Source organism: Scyliorhinus torazame, chromosome 3 (genome assembly GCF_047496885.1).
Source record: "Scyliorhinus torazame isolate Kashiwa2021f chromosome 3, sScyTor2.1, whole genome shotgun sequence".
NCBI lineage: Eukaryota > Metazoa > Chordata > Chondrichthyes > Carcharhiniformes > Scyliorhinidae > Scyliorhinus > Scyliorhinus torazame.
In genome coordinates this window covers 26691194-26711015 of record NC_092709.1, presented here as the reverse complement: position 1 = coordinate 26711015, position 19822 = coordinate 26691194, and the positions used below count along the sequence as shown (strand labels likewise).

Below are 19822 nucleotides of genomic sequence, written 5' to 3'. Positions count from 1 at the left end.
TGGAATAGTTATTTCTTAGAACATAGAAACTAGGAGCAGGAGTATGCAGTTTAGCCTCTCGGGCCTGTTCCACTATTCAATACGATCATGGCTGACCTCAACATGGCCTCAACTCCACCGTCCTGCCCGTTCTCCGTAATGCTTCAACCCATTACTAATTAAAAATCTGTCTAACTCCGCCTTAAATTTACTCACTGTCCCAGCATCCACCGCACTCTGGGGCAGCGAATTCCACAGATTCACAACGCTTTGGGAGAAGTAGTTTCTCCTCCAATCTGTTTTAAATTTACTATCCCTCATCCTAAAACTGTGACCCACCATTTTAGAATTCCCCCCAAGAGGGAACATCCGCTCCACGTCTATGGTGAGCCTCTTGGTGAAAAAGAAAGTATGGGCGGGTACCACAACGTTACTCTGAGATTCAGCAACTTAACTTTCAAAAAGATCAAGAAAGAAAAGGTGCCCTGATTTCAAAAAATAAAAATAGAAACGCCATCCATCTCCACAGACCTCCCCCATTCCCCCAATGCCCACCACCCTCCCACGGCCCAAATGGAACTCCCACTACCCCTTTGCCTCCACACGCCCCCCCCCCCCCCCCCCACAATGGAACTCACACCACCCCCCCAATCTGTCCCACCCCCAAATGGAACAGGTGCACCTGTCAAGACTGTCGTAGGCATAAATAGACAATTTACCATGGGGGGGGGGGGGGGGGAGGAGAGAGAGAGGTTGGAGTCGAGACTGGGGACTATCAGGAGTAAAGGCCTGGGGCGGGATTCTCCCCTTCCCAGCGGGGCGGGTGGTCCCGGTGCCGAGGTGTCATCCCAGCGCATGCACAGGGGGATTCATCTCCACGTCAGCCATCGTGGACTGTTACAGCGGCTGACGCAGAGGAATAAGAGTGCCCCCACGGCACAGGCCCGCCCGCGGATCGGTGGGCCCTGATCGCGGGCCAGGCCACCGTGGGGGCACCCCCCGGGGCCAGATCGCCCCACGCCCCCCCCAGGACCCCGGAGCCCGTCCGTGCCGCCTGCTCCCACCGGTAAGGTAGGTGGTTCAATCCACGGCGGCGGGAGAGGGCTGACAGCGGCGGGACTTCGGCCCATCGTGGGGCGGAGAATCGCCGGGGGGGCGGCGGCCGACAGGTGCGGCGCGATTCCCGCCCCTGCCGACCGGCGCAGCGTCATTCCCGCCACCACCGAATCTGACGGGGAGGAATAGCGTGCCCCCACGGCACAGGCCCGCCCGCGGATCGGTAGGCCACCGCAGAGTCGGGTCCCGCCGGTAAGTACCTACCTTAATTTACGCAGGCGGGACGGGCCTAAAACGGGCGGCCGCTCGGCCCATCGCGGGCCGGAGAATTCGGGCGGTCCCGGGGCCCATTGCGTCGCGCCGGTCCTTGCCATTCTCCGAGGCGGGCGGCGCGATTCACGTCGGGGGGAGATTTTTGGGGGGCCGGGGAATTCGGCGGCCGGCGGGGGCAGGATTCACACCGACCCCCGGCAATTCTCCGACCCGGCGGGGGGGTCAGAGAATCCCGTCCCTGATCTCCAAATTTGCAGATGATCCAAAGTTGGGGGGAGAGTGAGCTGTGAGGATGATGCAGAGATGCTTGAGCGTGACAGATGCAGTATAATGTGCATAAATGTGAGGTTATCCGCTTCAATAGCAAAAACAGGAAGGCGGATTATTATTTGAATGGGTGTAAATTGAGAGAGGTGGATACTCAGCGAGAACTTGGTGTCCTTGTGCATCAGTCGCTGAAAGTAAGCACGCAGGTACAGCAGGCAGTAAAGAAGGCAAATAATACGTTGACCTTCATAGCTAGAGGATTTGAGTATAGGAATAGAGATGTTTTACTGCAATTGTATAGGGTATCGGTGAGGCCACACCTGGAGCATTGTGGGCAGTTTTGGTGTCCTTATCCGAGGAAGGATGTTCTTGCTGTGGAGGGAGTGTAGCAAAGGTTTACCAGGCTGATTCCCGGGATGAATCAGGCTAAACGGATGAGGACAGACTAAATGGGTTAGGATTATACTCATTGGAGTTTAGAAGAGTGAGAGGGGACCTCATAGAAACTTATAAAATTCAGGATTAGACAGGGTAGATTCAGAAAGAATGTTCCTGATGGTGGGAGAGCTAGGGGTCATAGTTTGAGGATAAGGGGTAAACCTTTTAGGACTGAGGTGAGGAGAAATCTCTTCACCCAAAGAGTGGTGAATGTGTGGAATTCACGACCACAGAAAGTAGTGGAGGCCAGAATGTTGGGTGGTTTCAAGAATGAATTAGATATAGCACTTGGGGCTAAAGGGATCAAAGGATATTGGGGGGGGGGGGGGGGGGGAGAGAGAGAGAGAGAGAGAGAAAGATGAGGGTATTGAACTTGATGATCAGCCATTATCATAATGAATGGCAGAGTGGGCCGGCGGACAGCATAGCCTCCACCTGCTTCTATTTTCCATGTTTCTATGTTTCTATAATGAGATCAAAATGCATTAAAATGGGAATCCCGACACTCAATGCCGGGACATACGTTTCCATAAGACATAAGAGTGGAAGTAAGGCCATTCGGCCCATCGAGTCCACTCCACCATTCAATCATGGCTGATTTCAACTCCATTTACCCGCTCTCTCTCCATAGCCCTTAATTCCTCGAGAAATCAAGAATTTATCAACTTCTGTCTTAAAGACACTCAACGTCCCGGCCTCCACCGCCCTCTGTGGCAATGAATTCCATAGACCCACCACTCTCTGGCTGAAGAAATTTCTCCTCATCTCTGTTCTAAAGTGACTCCCTTTTATTCTAAGGCTGTGCCCCCGGGACCTAGTCTCCCCTGCTAATGGAAACAACTTCCCTACATCCACCCTATCTAAGCCATTCATTATCTTGTAAGTTTCTATTAGATCTCCCCTCAACCTCGTAAACTCCAATGAATATAATCCCAGGATCCTGGGATCCCAGGATTCATCATTGTTTGTTTGTTTGTTTATTGTCACGTGTACTGAGGTACAGTGAAAAGTATTTTTCGGCGAGCAGCTCAACAGATCATTAAGTACATGAAAAGAAAAAGAAATAAAAGAAAATACATAATAGGGCAACACATGGTCGGGTGAAGCAACCAGGGGTGTAGTGCTAATCAGGTCAGTCCATAAGAAGGTCGTTTAGCAGTCTGGTAACAGCGGGGAAGTAGCTGTTTTTGAGTCTGTTCGTGCGTGTTCTCAGACTTTTGTATCTCCTGCCCAATGGAAGAAGTTGGAAGAGTGAGCAAGCGGGGCGAGAGGGGTCTTTGATTATGCTGCCCGCTTTCCCCTGGCAGCGGGGAGGTGTAGATGGAGTCAATGGATGGGAGGCAGGTTTGTGTGATGGACTGGGCTGTGTTCACGACTCTCTGAAGTTTCTTGCGGTCTTGGGCCGAGCAGTTGCCATACCAGGCTGTGATGCAGCCCGATAGGATGCTTTCTATGGCACATCTGTAAAAGTTGGTAAGAGTTAATGTGGACATTGGCCCGGGGGGGGGGGGGGGGGGGTTTAAAAAATTGATTAGCAGGCAGAATTGTGCACAGTACTCTAGGTTTGGTGTAGTCAAGGTTTGCTACAAGTTTGCATAACCTCTCTACTTTTGAATCTTACCTCTCTACAAATAAACCCCAGTGCTATCCAATCACACCGATACACAAATGGAGCCAATGTTGAACTAGAAACAGGAGCACAATATGCCGAACAGAAATTACAGACATCACAATTCCGTGATACCTGAAATAAAAACTATTCTCGTCGGGAAGTAAAGGTTTGTTCACTGTAAGCGCAGCTCCGACAACTTTAGGAAGTGAAGTACGAGCATTCGGAAATCACGAGCATGTAAAGGCCAGTTGGCCCATCGAACCTGCCTTGTGCCCGATGATGCCGAGGTGACAGTGACAAGATAGTTCCTACTCTAGAGCACCCGGAAGAAACCCACGCAGCCAGTCACTAAGGTCGGAATTGAACCCAGTTCCCTGGCGCTGTGAGGCAGCAGTGCTAACCATTATACCACCGTGATCCAAAGCAACATTTTACTAACTATTGTGTGGGCCAATGCAGCTTACTGTGTGCATTGTGGAATCATTTTTCTTGTTAAATTGGGTATGGGGACAAACTGGCTCAAGTAGAAGAGCCAACAGGGGTGAAATCTCCTACTTAACCTTCAAAGACCAAAGCACCAACACTTGTGAATAATTAAAATGGAAAATAAAGGCCAGACTAAGCCCACACATTGCAGCATGTGCAGCACTTGTTTTGAAATAGTTTCAGACTTTTTCATTATGGTGGAATGAATCAGGTAGTTGTTTTTTGTGTAATTAAATTAAAGCTCACTAGGAATTCAGTGGAAGAGTGGGAAAACAGAAAGACTATTCAGAACCTGTTAAGTTGAAATAAGCTGTCTGAAACCTAACCAACTAACAACAAAACACTTAAAGGCAGGCATACATACACACACAAACACGGACAGGCACGCACGCAGGTACATAGGTAAGTGCACGCACACACACATGCATGGGCTGGAGTGCGCGTACGCACACACGCACGGGTAGGTGCGCGCGCGTGCACCCACACAAGCAAGGGCAAGCACTCGCACATGCACATGGCCAAGTGCGCGCACACACATACATGCATGGGCAGGAGCGCGCGCCCACACACATGGGCAAGTGCGCACACCAACACATGCACGGGCAGGAGCACACACACGCAAGGGCAAGCGCGCGCACACACACGCAAGGGCAAGCGCGCGCGCACACAAATGCAAGCACGCGCATACAAGGGCAAGCGCTCGCCCACAAGGGCAAGGGCGAGCCCACACACCCACGCAAGGGTGAGCCCATGCACAGATATGCAAGGGCGAGCATGCGCATGCGCACATGCACACGGGCAGGTGCAGACACACACTTGCATGGGCGGGCAGGTGTGCGCGCACACATGGGCGGGCAGGTGTGCGCGCACACGCGCGGCGCGACACGCGCACACACGTAAAGGCTCGCACATACCGCAAGGGCAAGCATGCGCGCGCACGTTCACGGGCAGGTGCAAACACACACCCGTGCATGGGCAGGTGCAGAGAGCCACAAACACATGGGGAGGAGCTCACACGCATGGGCAGGCGCACACGCACGGGCAGGCGCACACGCACACGCTGGGCAGGCGGCATACTTTCCAATTTTCCAGCGGCGGCTCACTATTGGCTGGTGGAAGGAACTTCCAGTTCCACTGATGTCAACGGCATTTTGCTTTGTTCACCAGCTGTACAGCAACGCAGGGGCATGGGGGGCGGGGGGGTCACCATCAATGGGACTGGAAGGTCCCACTGGCACGAATGGCTGGATAATTCAGCCCAGAGACATACAGGCAGACATATGGAGCGGTGGTGGCATAGTGGTATTGTCACTAACCAGAGATCCAGGCTAATGCTCTAGGGACCCAGGCTCAAGTCCCACCACTGGAATAAAATCGGAAATGAATGCACATGTGCCTGTCTGCACCTGGAATTAAAAGTCTAAATGTTCAGACAGAACCTTTGTCGATTGACATAAAAAAACCATGTGGTTCACTAATGTCCTTCAGGGAAGGAAATCTGCCGTCCTTACTCCAGACCCACAACAATGTGGTCTTAACTGCCCTCTCAAGCGCAATTATGGACAGGTCCACATCCCATGAACAAATAAAAGAGAAACACGGGCAGACGCACACACACGTAGAAACACACACACACGCAGAAACACGCGGGCGCAGAAACACACACGTGCGCGCGCAGAAACACACGCGCGCGCAGAAACACACGCGCGCGCAGAAACACACGCGCGCGCAGAAACACACGCGCGCGCAGAAACACACGCGCGCGCAGAAACACACGCGCGCGCAGAAACACACGCGCGCGCAGAAACACACGCGCACGCAGAAACACACGCTCAGAAAGACACACACACGCGCAGAAACACACACACACGCGCAGAAACACACACACACGTGCAGAAACACACACGTGCAGAAACACACACACACGTGCCGAAACACACACACGCGTGCCGATACGCACACACACAACTCTAGATGTTTAGCAACTTGGCTGACCTGTAAACCAATTGTCTGGTATTATCAAAGCTTTGGTTGCTTTGATTTCTGTTTCAACTCCACGTTCAGATTCTGTCACATCTTAAAGATGCATTTTGCCCCAAAGTACATTCAATATTTATAACATCATTTAGATTGGTTTGCTTCACCAAGGCTGGCAGTTGAGGAGACGAGGAGAAATTGTGCAAGAAATGGAACTCAGTTCAGTTTGGGAAATATATTAAAAATACAAAAAAAAATTATGTTACAATCAACGCATTTCTCAAAACGAAATTCATCATTATGGAGAGAAAAACTCAATTTTAAAGGAAACCACTGTTGTAGCTTACATCACGATTTTATATTAATGTTCATGCCAGAACTGCTGTTCTGAGCCCTGATTTATGTCACAAACTCATCCTGTAATATAGAGGACTGGTACACTGAACATTGTCCACCCACAATTATGTAACAAAAGATCAGGAAGTCACCGAGCTAAAAGCTTAACTCCCCAACACTCTGGACAAGCCCCAGGGCCGTGAACAAGATTATTAATTGGTGACCAGGTTAAGTCTTAAACTCCGTTCTTTTGACAGTTAGTTTCTGACAATGAAAACTCAGTTTTCACCTCCAGCCAGCTAGGAGCCAGGGGATAGGAGGACCAGGGAAGAAGGGAAAGATTTCTAGAATAAGTTTTAAAAGGAAGATTCACTCTGGATGAAAAGTTTAAAAATATGAAAAAGTCGAAATGGAAAGAAAGAATAAAAAGAATAAACCGGGCCAGGAAAGTGCCAACATAAATGAAAGTCTTTCATCTTAATACCTGTGATTATTTCACTGTTCCTGTGTGAGCTGAAAACCAAGACCATTCAGGGATTTCCCTGAACTTTCAGTTCAACTTTTTCCACTCGCTAAATTTACCGCGATCATTCACCTTTACCACCTTTACCACCATGTCAATAACGGAACCCGAAAGTAGCTAAATACAAAACGTGGGGCAGCACGGCGGCACAGTGGTTAGCACTGCTGCCTCACGGTGCTGAGGACTCAGGTTCGATCCCGGCCCTGGGTCACTGTCCGTGTGGAGTTTGCCCCCCCCCATCATAAGAGTTGGCTACCTTGACGGTTACATTTATACATTGACTCCTGGTTAACCAGCTCCTAAATTTTCAAATTCTCAACTTAATCCTCCCTCAGTCACACCTCTCTGCACTCCAAAGGCTCAGAGATCGCTGCGTCACTTTGAAATTCTGGCCTTTTGCCCGACTCTAATCCAAAATTTCCAGGAATGCTTTTGGTTGCATAGGCCCCAAGCTCTGGAATTCCCTCCCTTGGTTTCTATCTCTGTAATTCTTTCTCTCCTGTAAGTCACCCCTTAAAGCCTCTCTCTTTGGCAAAGCTTTTGGTCATCAGCTCCAATATCTCCTCGCCGTCAACTTCCCGTGAAGCACCTTGGGACATTTTACTGCAGAACTCTTGCAACGCCAACATTAATTTGTAATGTTTAATAGAGACCAGATGAGAATCAAATCCAGCTGAGTATCAAAATTTATACAACTGCCTACATCATTCTTTGAAATGAGAATAAACGCACACAAACCCACATCCAAAGATACGCAGGTTAAGTGGATTGGCCATGCTAAAATTGCCCCTTAGTGTCGGAAAGGTGAGCAGGTTAGGTGGGGTTATACGGATAGAGTGGGGCAGTGGGCCTAGCTAGGATGCTCTTTCAAAGAACGAGCCCTTTGATTAAATGGTTAAATCAGAGATTTGGGGCAGCATGGTAGCACACGTAACTAGCACTGTGGCTTCACAGCGCCAGGTTCCCAGGTTCGATTCCCAGCTTGGGTCACTGTCTGTGCGGAGTCTGCACATCCTCCCCGTGTGTGCGTGGGTTTCCTCCGGGTGCTCCGGTTTCCTCCCACATTGCACAGATGTGCCGGTGAGGTGGATTGGCCATGCTAAATTGCCCTTAGTGTCCAAAAAGGTTAGGAGGGGTTATTGGGTTATGGGGATAGGGTGGAAGTGAGGGCTTAAGTGGATCGGTGCAGACTCGATGGGCCGAATGGCCTCCTTCTGCACTGTATGTTCTATGTATGTATCGATGTAAGGGTCAGCGCAGCCTTGACGGGCCGAATGGCCTCCTCCTACACTGTAGGGATCCTATGATTCTATAACTTCATACTGAAAAACAAGAATGATATTGTGCCCAACAGACTAGTTAACCCTGAAGTTCCAGCAAATTAAATCTCAAAATGCTCCAATGTAATCAAATAGCATGTTAGGCAATGTACTTAACATACATTCAACACTCCAAGCATTAAATTGACTGGAGGTGGGATCTCCACCAATCACCTGGGCCGAGGATTGGGGGTGTTTGACCATGTCTGCGGGGGATCATGTTGTTCGTGGGCGGGGAGTGTGTGGGACACTCAACCGAACTTCGAGATCCAGGCACTCTTTAAAAATGGCGGCCCAATTTCAGAAAAGCCAGTCCTGCCGGCGACTTTGGTTCTAAGTGTGGGATTTTTCAGTGAGAAACTGCTCAGGCTCGAAATTAATCACTTAAGTGTTGGTGAATACAGATCTGGATCTCGCCCAAACTCCCGACGGGTGTCACCCTGCGAAATCCGCCCAAATTGTCACAGTAATTTATTATGAGAATTTCACCCACAGTCCCTGTTGCAATGTAGGAAATGCGAGAGCCAATTTGCACACAGCAAACTCCCTCAAACAGCAATGTGATAATGACAATGTTGATTGAGGTATAAATATTGGCCAGAACACCAAAGATAACGCCCCAGCTCTTCCTCAAAATGGTGCTATAGATGGCGCCGAGGTCCCAGGTTCGATCCCTGCCCCTGGACACTGTCCGTGTGGAGTTTGCACATTCTCCCCGTGTCTGTGTGGGTTTCACACCCACAACCCAAGGATGTGCAGGGTAGGTGGATTGGCCACACTAAATTGCCCCCTTATTTGGGGAAAAAAATGTTTTAATGGTGCAATAGAATCTTTCACATTCACCCGAGCAGGCACTTTGCTTAACATCTCATCCAAATTCTACAGCTTCTCCTCACTATGTGACTGAGGCCTTTACTTCGATGCCAAGTGTTCTAAATTAAGAGCATTTTGGAACTGTGATGTTGAGCCCTTTAGGAGCTGGAAGGGGTTGAGATTGGCTGATATTCTGTCATGTGAACCCATACTGCTATTGGAAGGGGACAATCCTTCCATACAGTATTTGCAAGTCACGCCCTAGGGGTTAAAAGAACTGTATGTGCCAATTAATTGTATCACCCATCCCGAACAGTCTTCATGCAATAGAACCTTAATGGCACGGTCGAGGCCATTCAATCCATCGAGTCCATGCTAGCTCTTGGTGGAGCAAAGAAACAGATTTACTCCTGTGATCCTTATGTCAACTCAACAGGACATTACACCTTTGCATTTTATCAATTTTTTTTCTTCTTAGATGAAACGGCCCTATTTTTCAAAATCGGCGTTATTTTTAATGTAATGACTTGTATGGAATTTTGACCATTGTAGACTTACTTGTTGTGGTAGTGGATGGTTGCAGACAGTCCTCTTGCACAGATTCGATAGCACATCAAGTGAACAAGTTCACTGAGCCATACCTTCACACTGTGAGAATGAAAGGAGGAGAGAAATTTCAAGTTGCCTTCCCTTTAACTCGCATATCGATACAGCTCATTATCTCAGCACATAGACTGCATAATATCGAGCACAGCAATTACTGCGTTCAATTTTTATTAGGAAATGGGTTAAATGAAAACATTGATGAAAGTTCAAGTGTGGCAGAGAGTGGACTTTGGTGCAAGCTTGAAAACCCAAGCATAGCAGGTCAAAGTAACTTTGCACAGCGGTGCAGGGAAACCAAATGCCTGCTCGTTTCACATCGAGAATCTAAGATCCTGGCTCCAAATGTACAGCACAAATAAATTTCAAAACTCAGTGCGGATAGTCACCTTCTGATGAGAATAGAATGTGCAACAGTTGCTGCTTTGTTTCATATTATTCTATTTGATCAGTGATTTGGTTTGAGACCAAGTCCAGCAATTATCATCGTAGAATTTACAGTGCAGGAGGCCATTCGGCCCATCGAGTCCACACCGGCCACTGAAAAAGCACCCTACCTAAGCCTACACCTCCACCCTATTCCCGTAATCCAGCAACCCCACCTAACGTTTTGACTATGGGGCAATTTAGGGTGCCTAATCCACCTAACCTGCACATATCTTTGGACTGTGGGAGGAAACCGGAGCTCCCGGAGGAAACCCACGCAGACACGGGAAGAACTTGCAGACCCGGCACAGACGGTGACCCAAGCCGGGAACCGAACCCGGGTCCCAGGCACTGTGAAGCAACAGTGCTAACCACCGTGCTACCGTGCCGTGGGTGGAGCACTAGTTATGATATCTTTTTGGCCACCACCTCAACGGAGGTGCTTACCCCTTTGAATGGGCAGAGGAATATCAAACTAGCATATCCAAACCATCCCAAATCATAGAACATTTCAATAACAATAATCCCGAGGTCCAAAATAAAATCACATTAAAGCAGGGGGAAATCACAAAATGCTGATGATTGTATAATCTATGTACATTTTCACTGGTCTGGTTGCTCACCCAGTCATAAATATACATGCACACACAAAATATTTCACATAAATGCTGAAAGATGTTACTAAATGTCAGTATTCTTGGATGCAACCAGGAAAATACATTCCTGATATTAAGTACACGCACTTGAAAAACTGCCACAACACCACTGCTTGTATTGGCACAAGCTCAAAACTTTATGCCCAAAATGATCTTTGCTTCGTTTCATTGGTTCAGCATGGAAATGAAGGACTTTTTTCACAGAGTAGTCAATATTTTTTGGAGGTTCGGTGTCAGCCATGTATCAGTTGGTGTTGCTCACCCTCAGAGTCAGAAGGTTGCGAGTTCAAGTCAGAAACTTGAACAGAAAAGAAATCGGGTGGGATTTTCCGGTCACACCCGTCCCAAGGCCGGAAATTCCCACCCAACATCAAAGGGCCTTTAAACAGTCCGCCAAATGTTCCATCCCGCAGTGGGCAGGGCCAGAAGATGTACCCCATCCAAACATTCCAGTGCATTTCGGAGAGAGTGCGGCACTGTCAGAAGCACCCTTCTTCAAATGAGAGGTTAAACTCAAGCTTTGTCTGTTCTTTCGGTTGACTGCAATAGATTCCATTAGAAATGTTTGGAAGGACAGGGACCTTCTTGCAGGTGTCCTAACCAATGTTGGTCCCTCAAACAATATCACAAAACAGATTCTCTGCTCATTGTCACATTTCTATTTATGGGAGCTTGTCATGAGCAAATTGGCTAACGCACCTACACTTCACTGCATTGGTTGTAAAAGCGCTTTGGGATGTTCTGAAGTTGTGAGTGGCACTATATAAATGTAGGTCTCTCTTTCGTCTTTAACAGCTGTATTGAGACATGCCTCAATGTCAGGATTTCATTGGGTATGCTAAGTCAATAAGGGTGAGGGGCAGCACGGTGGCACAGTGGGTTAGCCCTGCAGCCTCACGGCGCCGAGGTCCCAGGTTCGATCCCGGCTCTGGGTCACTGTCCAATGTGGAGTTTGCACATTCTCCCCATGTTTGCGTGGGTTTCGCCCCCACAACCCAAAAGGTGTGCAGGCTAGGTGGATTGGCCACGCTAAATTGCCCCTTAATTGGAAAAAAATGAATTGGGTAATCTAAATTTATTTTTAAAAAGTCAATAAGGGTGGGAAGCAAATCCACTATTTCAGCACATGAATAGGAGCAGGCCACAGCAACGGAAGCTGAACTATGAGGCATTCCATTCACAGCTCTGCAAACAAATGCATTGTGAGATTCCACCTGCACTTTGCCCATTAGCTACAAAAACTGCATTTTTGTTATTTCATCCCTTGGTGTCTCTGTCTTAATATTTCACAAGTCAGCGCTCTATTCCCTCCAAACCAGCTGTGACCCCCCATCTCTTACAGTACACCATGATTCTCACCTCCATCCCTTAACCAAACTCTTACCATTGGCCGATTTATAGGCCAGTGATTATTGGTCACAGGCCACGAAAAATGATACAAGTGCAAATAAGCAGCTTTCACATACGTTCTCCTCTTTCCTTTCTACTTACTGTAGAATCCACACAGAGTGACCACAAAGAAACGGTAGGTAGGAGTCAAAACTGGGTTTAATGACATACGTAATTTCTCTATTCCACTCCCCAAAGGGTTCTCCCACCCCAACCTTCATTTAGGCTGGGGTTTTTATACTATGCAGGCTCCCCTTGTAAAGGGGAAGCCCTGCCCCTGCTATCGAGGAAGTTCGTACTCAACTGAGGTCATCAGGGGAGCCTGATGATCCATACCCGGTAACCTCCCTGGGGGTTGTATCACTTACTTTCTCTCTCTCTCTTGTTCTACAGTTCTCTGACTGCAAAATTTGCAAGTGTGCCCTCCCAGTAGGAAACTAGAAAAAACTGGATGTTGTGATTGAGGCACAATGCTTTTTATTGAAACCCACAGGAGCAGGCTCCACCGATAGCTCAAGGGGGATTATCCAGTGAGTTTAACCAGAAAGGTTTCAACTTCAATAACTTTTGAGTGAACTCAGAAATGGCAAGGGTCCCAATGTTTCAAGATGAATTAGTGGTGGTGGGGCGGAGGTGGGGGGGGCGGGGGGCGTTGCAGGGTGAAAGGGGACATTTCTCCTGATCATGATCAGTGGCCCCCACTATGAGACACATCTACAACTTCCACTCTTCCTTACCTGCTGTTTGGCAGCCGTCCTACCAAAGTGGTCCCAATCACCAGCCAGCTAATGCCAATCAAACCCAAGGTGATCCTGCGGGAGAGAACAGGTTAGGTGGTCTCGTCATAATGAGTCGAACAAAAGAAACCCCCAGTAATGTATAGGACTGAATTAATTTGTTGTATAGTGCAAAATAAGAAATATTAACCCATACTTCATGCAAATGGAGAGCAGGTAAATTGTGATTTTTAGAGAGTTCCAGAATTTCAACACTGACTGCAGGTACAGTCTGAGGGCTTCAGTACCTGCTGGAGAGTGCGATGAAGTAGCAGGGCTGATAGGTATGCATCGCTTCAATAGTGCAATTCACGATCCGTTAACTGGCAGTGCATCAAAGAAATTCTCCTAATATCAAAATACCTCTTCACTGACATAGACGCATCAAGCACTATTTTCACGGATTGCAGTTAAACTGCGGGCCGTGAGGAGCCCATGAGTTGTGATGCTGCTTTTGATTGTACATTTGGCGATTTAAATGATGGCGACAGCCTTCCATCATAGAATCTACAGTGCAGAAGGAGGCCATTTGGCCCATCGAGTCTACAAGGGTCCTTGGAAAGAGCACACCACCTCCACCCTAACCCGTAGGGTGCTCCGGCTTCCTCCCACAGTCCAAAGACGTGCAGGTTAGGTGGATTGTCCATGTTAAATTGCCCTTAGTGTCCAAAACGGTTGGATGGGGTTACTGGGTTCCGGGTTAGGGTGGAGGTGGGGTGCTCTTTCCAAGGACCCGTGCAGACCCGATGGGCCGAATGGCCTCCTTCTGCACTATAGATTCTATGGTGAAGGCTGTCGCCATCATTTAAATCACCAAATGTACAATCACTTTCTCCCACATTTGCTGCCGAGGAAGACAGCGGGCTGAGAAGGTGCACAATCCGTTGGCCTCTATTTTCTCTAGGTTCTCTTCTCAGTGAGCTGAGCTTGCCCTTCCTGCTCACCTCTTCCAGTGCCCTTCCAACCTCCAGAGGTCACGGCCGTCAGTGACCGTCTCACCTTTGTCAGTGTCAATGTTCGCCATCTTCATATCTCGCTTGCAGCTGTCCTTATGGCGGAGACAAGGTCAACAAGAGGTCGTGACCCAGTGGTGAGTGCAGCATACAGAAGTTTTTTGGGTGTCGGGCCATCTTCCATCTGATGAACATGGTTGAGTTAGCGCAGAGGTTGTTAGCTTAGCGCTGGATGTTGCTGGAATTAGCACACTCCAGGATCTCCAAGTTGGTGACCTTACCCTGTCAAGGGATGTCTACAATATATCTCAGACATTGAAGGTCCAACTGTTCAGCCTTTTCTCCTGCCTAGCATGTGTTGCCCAAGCATCACTCCTGCACAGGAGCACGTTGAGAATGTAGGTTTGGTAGACTCACAGTTTGGTGTTCTCAATCAAATTGCTGTTGTTCCACATTCTCTTATTCAGCTTGGGACATAACAGCTTCAGCTTTTGCGATGTGTGATGATTTTAGCATCAAGAGCTGGGAGATTGTGGAGCCTAGATATCTGAAGCTGTGGTAAGTTTGAGGTAACATAATTTATACTGTAATCCAAACTACTAAACCCCTTCAATTCTATAAACCCAATAATCACACTTGCAATTGCATGCCAGTGCTGAATAGTTTGTTTGAGCATGGATTAGCAGCATTTCAGACTCAAATCAAAATTGAGAGGGGTGGCCAAATGCATACAAGCAGGCAGTGAAAATCATTGTCTGTATATTGCAACAGGTTTGTTTGGAATCACTAGCTTTCAGAGCGTAGCTTCTTCATCAGCATTGATGGCAGCACGGTAGCATTGTGGATAGCACAATTGCTTCACAGCTCTAGGGTCCCAGGTTCGATTCCAGCTTGGGTCAATGTCTGTGCGGAGTCTGCACATCCTCCCCGTGTCTGCGTGGGTTTCTTCTGGGTGCTCCGGTTTCCTCCCACAGTCCAAAGATATGCAGGCTAGGTGGATTGGCCATGCTAAATTGCCCTTAGTGTCCGAAATTGACCATAGTGTTGGGTGGGTTTGCTGGGTTATGGGGATAGGGTGGAGGTGTGGACCTTGGGTAGGTTGCTCTTTCCAAGAGCTGGTGCAGACTCAATGGGCCAAATGGCCTCCTTCTGCACTGTAAATTCTATGAAAATCAGGTGAATGATGAAGGAGCTACGCTCCAAAAGCTAGAGGTTCCAAACAAACCTGTTGGACTTTAACCTGGTGTTGTAAGATTTCTTACTGTGCTCACCCCAGTCCAACGCCGGCATCTCCACATCATGCATTTTGCAAGTTAGGTTTTCTTTGAAGTACCCGGGATCATTTTGACGACATTAAAAGATGCTTATACAAGTTGTTGATTTTGGCACAAAGTTTTCAGGTGTAGGATTTGATACCAATCAGAGAAATAGTGATAGGGATTTCCGGTTGCGGCTATGCGGAGCTAAGTCGCACGTTCGGCAGCTCCCGCCAGAAACTGACTTTTGGGCTCTTTTGAGGGGCCCCAGCGGCATTTGTTCGGCGGTTCCCAGTGTGGGAAGGTGACAGTACGATTTCCCCGGCACTGTATGGATTGGACCAGGAGTGGAGCGGTGAAAAAAGTAATTCTGGTGCAGCGAAAAGTGCGAGGGAGGAAAGCCAAGATGGCGGCGGGTGGAGACCAGGCAGCGTGGGCGCAAGAGCAGTAGAAGTTTCTCAAGCGCTGGCTCACGGAATTGAAAGCAGAGCTGCTGGAGCCGATGAAGGCTTCGATCGACAAGCTGGTCGAGACCCAGAAGGCCCAAGGGGCGGCGATCCGGGAGGTGCGGCAGAAGGCCTCGGAGAATGAGGACGAGATATTGGGTCTGGCGGTGAAGGTGGAGGCGCACGAGGCGCTGCATAAGAAATGGCAGGAGAAGTTCGAGGATATGGAGAATCGGTCGAGGAGGAAGAATCTGCGGATTCTGGGTGTGGACGGGTTGGATGCTGGAGCATATGTGGTCACGATGCTGAACATGGTGATGGGCGCGGGTGCCTTCCCGAGGCCCCTGGAGCTGAATGGGACCCACCGAGTCCTGGCGAGGAGGCCCAAGTCCAACGACAGGCGGTATTGGCGCGGTTCCACCGCTTGGTGGACAGGGAGTGTGTCCTAAGATGGGCAAAAAAGGAGCGGAGCAGCAGGTGGGAGAATGCAGAGGTCAGTATATACAAGGTCTGGAGCGCGGAGGTGACCAAGAAGAGGGCCGGGTACAATTGGGCTAAGGCGGTTCTGCATCGGAAGGGGGTGAAATTCGGGATGCTGCAGCCAGCGCGACTGTGGGTCACGTTTAAGGACCGGCACCATTACTTTGATATGCCAGAGGAGGCGTGGACCTTTATTCAGGCCGAAAAGTTGGACACGGATTGAGGGTCGGTTGTGAGGGGAGGTCACGGGGGGGGCTACTGTGGTTACTGTGCTTTGGGGGATGATGGGGGATGTTCTGTTCTGTATTGTTTCCTTGGGTGCTGGGTGGGGTAGATGAATTGGTTCGAAGGGGGGATTTTGTGAGAGTGTGGGTGTCGGTGGTTGGAAGGACGGGAGATGGGAGGGGTTGGGGGAGGGGAGATGGGAGGCCCGAGGTGGGGAGCTGGGATTAGGCCGCAAAAGGGAGATGCGCCAGAGATGGCTGGGCCGGTCTGATGGAAAGCGCGGGCTTTTTCCCGCGCTAGGGAAGGAAGGGGGCGGGGGGGGGGGGAAAGGGCGGTGTTGGAGAGGAGCGCACGCTGATGGACAGGAGGGGGAGGGGGGGGGAGACTACCACACTGGGGGGTCAGTGGAGTGGTGAGAGTGGCCGGGGTCGGCAGGAGTCAGATGACTAACGGGAGTGCTATGGGGGGAGCAACGCAGCTAGGGAGGGACCTAGCTGGGGGGGAGGGGCGGAGGGGGGGAGCAGGGAACTGTGTTGCTGCTGCATTGGCCAAAGGTGAGCTTGAGCTCGGAAAGAGAGTCAGGGCGGGGTTCAGCCGCTGGGGGGAATGGAGAGTGCGGGAGGCACGGGCACGTGGCTGGCCTAGAAAAGGGGATGGCTAATCGGCGGCCGGGGGGGGGGGGGGGGGGGGGGGGGGGAGAAGAAGAGCCCCCTGATCCGGCTAAATAACTTGGAATGTGAGAGGCCTGAACAGGCCGGTCAAGAGGGCCCGTGTATTCGCGCACCTGAAGGGACTGAAGGCAGATGTGGTTATGCTCCCGGAGACGCATTTGAGGTTGGCAGATCTGGTTAGGCTGAGAAAGGGGTGGGTAGGGCAGGTTTTCCACTCGGAGTTGGAGGCAAAGAATCGAGGGGTGGCGATTTTGGTGGCAAAGCGCGTGTCGTTTGAGGCACTAAACATAGTGGCAGACAATGGAGGTAGGTATGTGATGGTGAGTGGCAAGCTGCAGGGGGTGCGGGTGATATTAGTGAATGTATATGCCCCGAATTGGGACGATGCCGGATTTATGCGGCACATGTTGGGCCTGATTCCGGACCTGGAGGCAGGGAGCTTGATAATGGGGGGGGGGGGGGGGGGGGGGGGCTTCAACGCGGTACTGGATCCAGCATTGGACCTCTCCAGGTCCAGGGTGGGTAAGGGGCCAGCGGCGGCCAAGGTGCTGAGGGGGTTTATGGACCAAATGGGAGGAGTGGACCCATGGAGGTTTGTCAGGCTGGGGGCCAGGGAATTTTCTTATTTTTCCCACGTCCATAAAGCCTACTCTCGGATAGACTTCTTCGTTATGAGCAGGGCACTAATTCCAAGGGTGGAGGGCACGGAGTATTCGGCCATAGCCATCTCAGACCATGCCCCTTATTGGGTGGAGCTGGAGCTAGGGGAGGAGAGGGACCAGCAGCCGCTGTGGTGCCTGGATGTGGGCTTGCTGGCGGATGAGGTGGTGAGCGGGTGGTCCGGGGGCGCATTGAAAGCTATCTAGAGGCTAACGATAATGGGGAGGTGCAGGTGGGGGGTGGTCTGGGAGGTGCTGAAGGTGGTGATTAGGGGAGAGCTAATCTCCACTAGGGCCTACGAGGAGAAGAAGGAGAGGAGAGAGAGGGAGAGATTGGTGGGGGAGATTTTAAGGGTGGCTAGGAGGTATGCAGAGGTCCCCGAGGAGGGGCTACTCAAGGAGCGACGAAGCCTCCAGGCCAAGTTCGACCTGTTGACCACCAAGAAGGCAGAGGTGCAGTGGAGGAAAGCGCAAGGGGCGGTGTATGAGTACGGGGAGATGGCTAGCCGGATGTTGGCACACCAGCTTCGGAAGCGGGAGGCAGCAAGGGAGATTGGGGGAGTTAGGGATAAAGGGGGGAACAAGGTGCGGAGTGCGGTGGGAATAAATGGGGTATTTAGAGACTTCTATGAGGGGCTGTATAGGTCTGAGCCCCCGACGGAGGAGGGGGGGGATGCGTCGCTTTTTGGATCGACTGAGGTTCCCGAGGGTGGAGGAGGAGCAGGTGGCTGGGCTTGGGGCACCGGTAGGGCTGGAGGAGCTGACTAAGGGGCTGGGGAGTATGCAGGCGGGGAAGGCACGGGGGCCAGATGGGTTCCCGGTAGAATTTTACCGGAAGTACATGGACCTGCTGGGCCCTCTATTAGTGAGGACTTTCAATGAGGCGAGGTGAGGCCCTACCCCCGACGGTGCCCAGGGCGCTGATCTTGAAGCGGGACAAGGGCCTATTACAGTGTGGGTCGTGTAGGCCAATCTCTCTGCTCAACGTGGACGCGAAGCTGTTAGCGAAGGTGTTGGCTACCAGAATTGAAGCCTGTGTCCCGGGGGTGATTCACGAGGACCAGACGGGTTTTCTTAAGGGAAGGCAGCTGAATACCAATGTGCGGAGGCTCCTTAAAGTAATCATGATGCCTACAGTGGAGGGGGAGGTGGAGATAGTGGCGGCGATGGACGCGGAGAAGGCCTTCGATAGGGTGGGGTTGGGGTACCTCTGGGAAGTGTTGAAGAGGTTTGGGTTCAGGGAGGGGTTCATTAGTTGGGTTAGGCTACTTTACAAAGCCCCGGTAGCGAGTGTGGCCACGAATCGGAGGAGGTCGGAATACTTTCAGCTGTACTGGGGGACGAGGCAGGGGTGCCCCCTATCCCCCTTGCTATTTGCATTGCCAATTGAGCCTTTGGCTATGGCTCTAAAGGGAGTCTAGGAACTGGAGGGGGCCGGTCCCGGGGGGGGGGGGGGGGGGGGGGGGGGGAATGTGGGAGGTGATGCGGATCCTCAGGGAGTTTGTGGACTTTTCCGGGTATAAGCTCAACGTGGGGAAGAGTGGTACACGCAGGGGACCAGGTAAGGGGGGACAGACGAGCTTCCACTGAAGAGGGCGGAAAGGAGTTTTCGGTATCGGGGGATCCAGGTGGCCAGGAGCTGGGGGGCCCTACACAAGCTCAACTTGACGAGGCTGGTGGAGCAGATGGAGGAGGTGTTTAAAAGGTGGGATATGCTGCTACTCTCCTTGGCGGGTAGGGTACAGTCGGTGAAGATGACGGTGCTCACGAGGTTCCTTTTTTTATTCCAGTGCCTCCCCATCCTGATCCCCAAGGCCTTTTTTAAGCGGGTCAGTAGGAGCATCATGGGATTTGTGTGGGCGAAAAAGACCCCGAGGGTGAGAAGGGTGTTTCTGGAGCGGAGTAGGGACAGAGGAGGGTTAGCATTACCTAATCTGTGTGGGTATTACTGGGCTGCCAATGTGGCGATGATACGCAAGTGGGTAATAGAGGGGGAGGGGGCGGCGTGGAAGAGGTTGGAGATGGCGTCCTGTGTGGGCACGAGTCTGGGAGCGCTGGTGACAGCACCACTGCCGCTCCCGCCGACTAGGTATACCACGAGTCCGGTGGTGGCAGCGACTCTGAAAATTTGGGGGCAGTGGAGGCGCCACAGGCGTGAGGTAGAGGCTTCGGTTTGGTCCCCGATCCGGGAGAACCATCAGTT

General features: G+C 50.8%; 1 protein-coding gene across 4 annotated transcripts in view; it reads right to left on the bottom strand.

Moving 5' to 3' along the window:
* The window catches only part of gpat3 (glycerol-3-phosphate acyltransferase 3), a 75429-nt gene that overhangs the window by 32845 nt on the left and 22762 nt on the right, over positions 1-19822 (bottom strand). For all 4 annotated transcript variants that reach the window (XM_072495460.1, XM_072495457.1, XM_072495459.1 and 1 more), the window contains exons 5-6: positions 12891-12965; positions 9638-9727 (exon numbers count right to left, since the gene is read on the bottom strand). In XM_072495460.1, coding sequence (XP_072351561.1) covers positions 9638-9727; positions 12891-12965 — 165 coding nt within the window. The remainder of the gene's footprint in view (positions 1-9637; positions 9728-12890; positions 12966-19822) is intronic.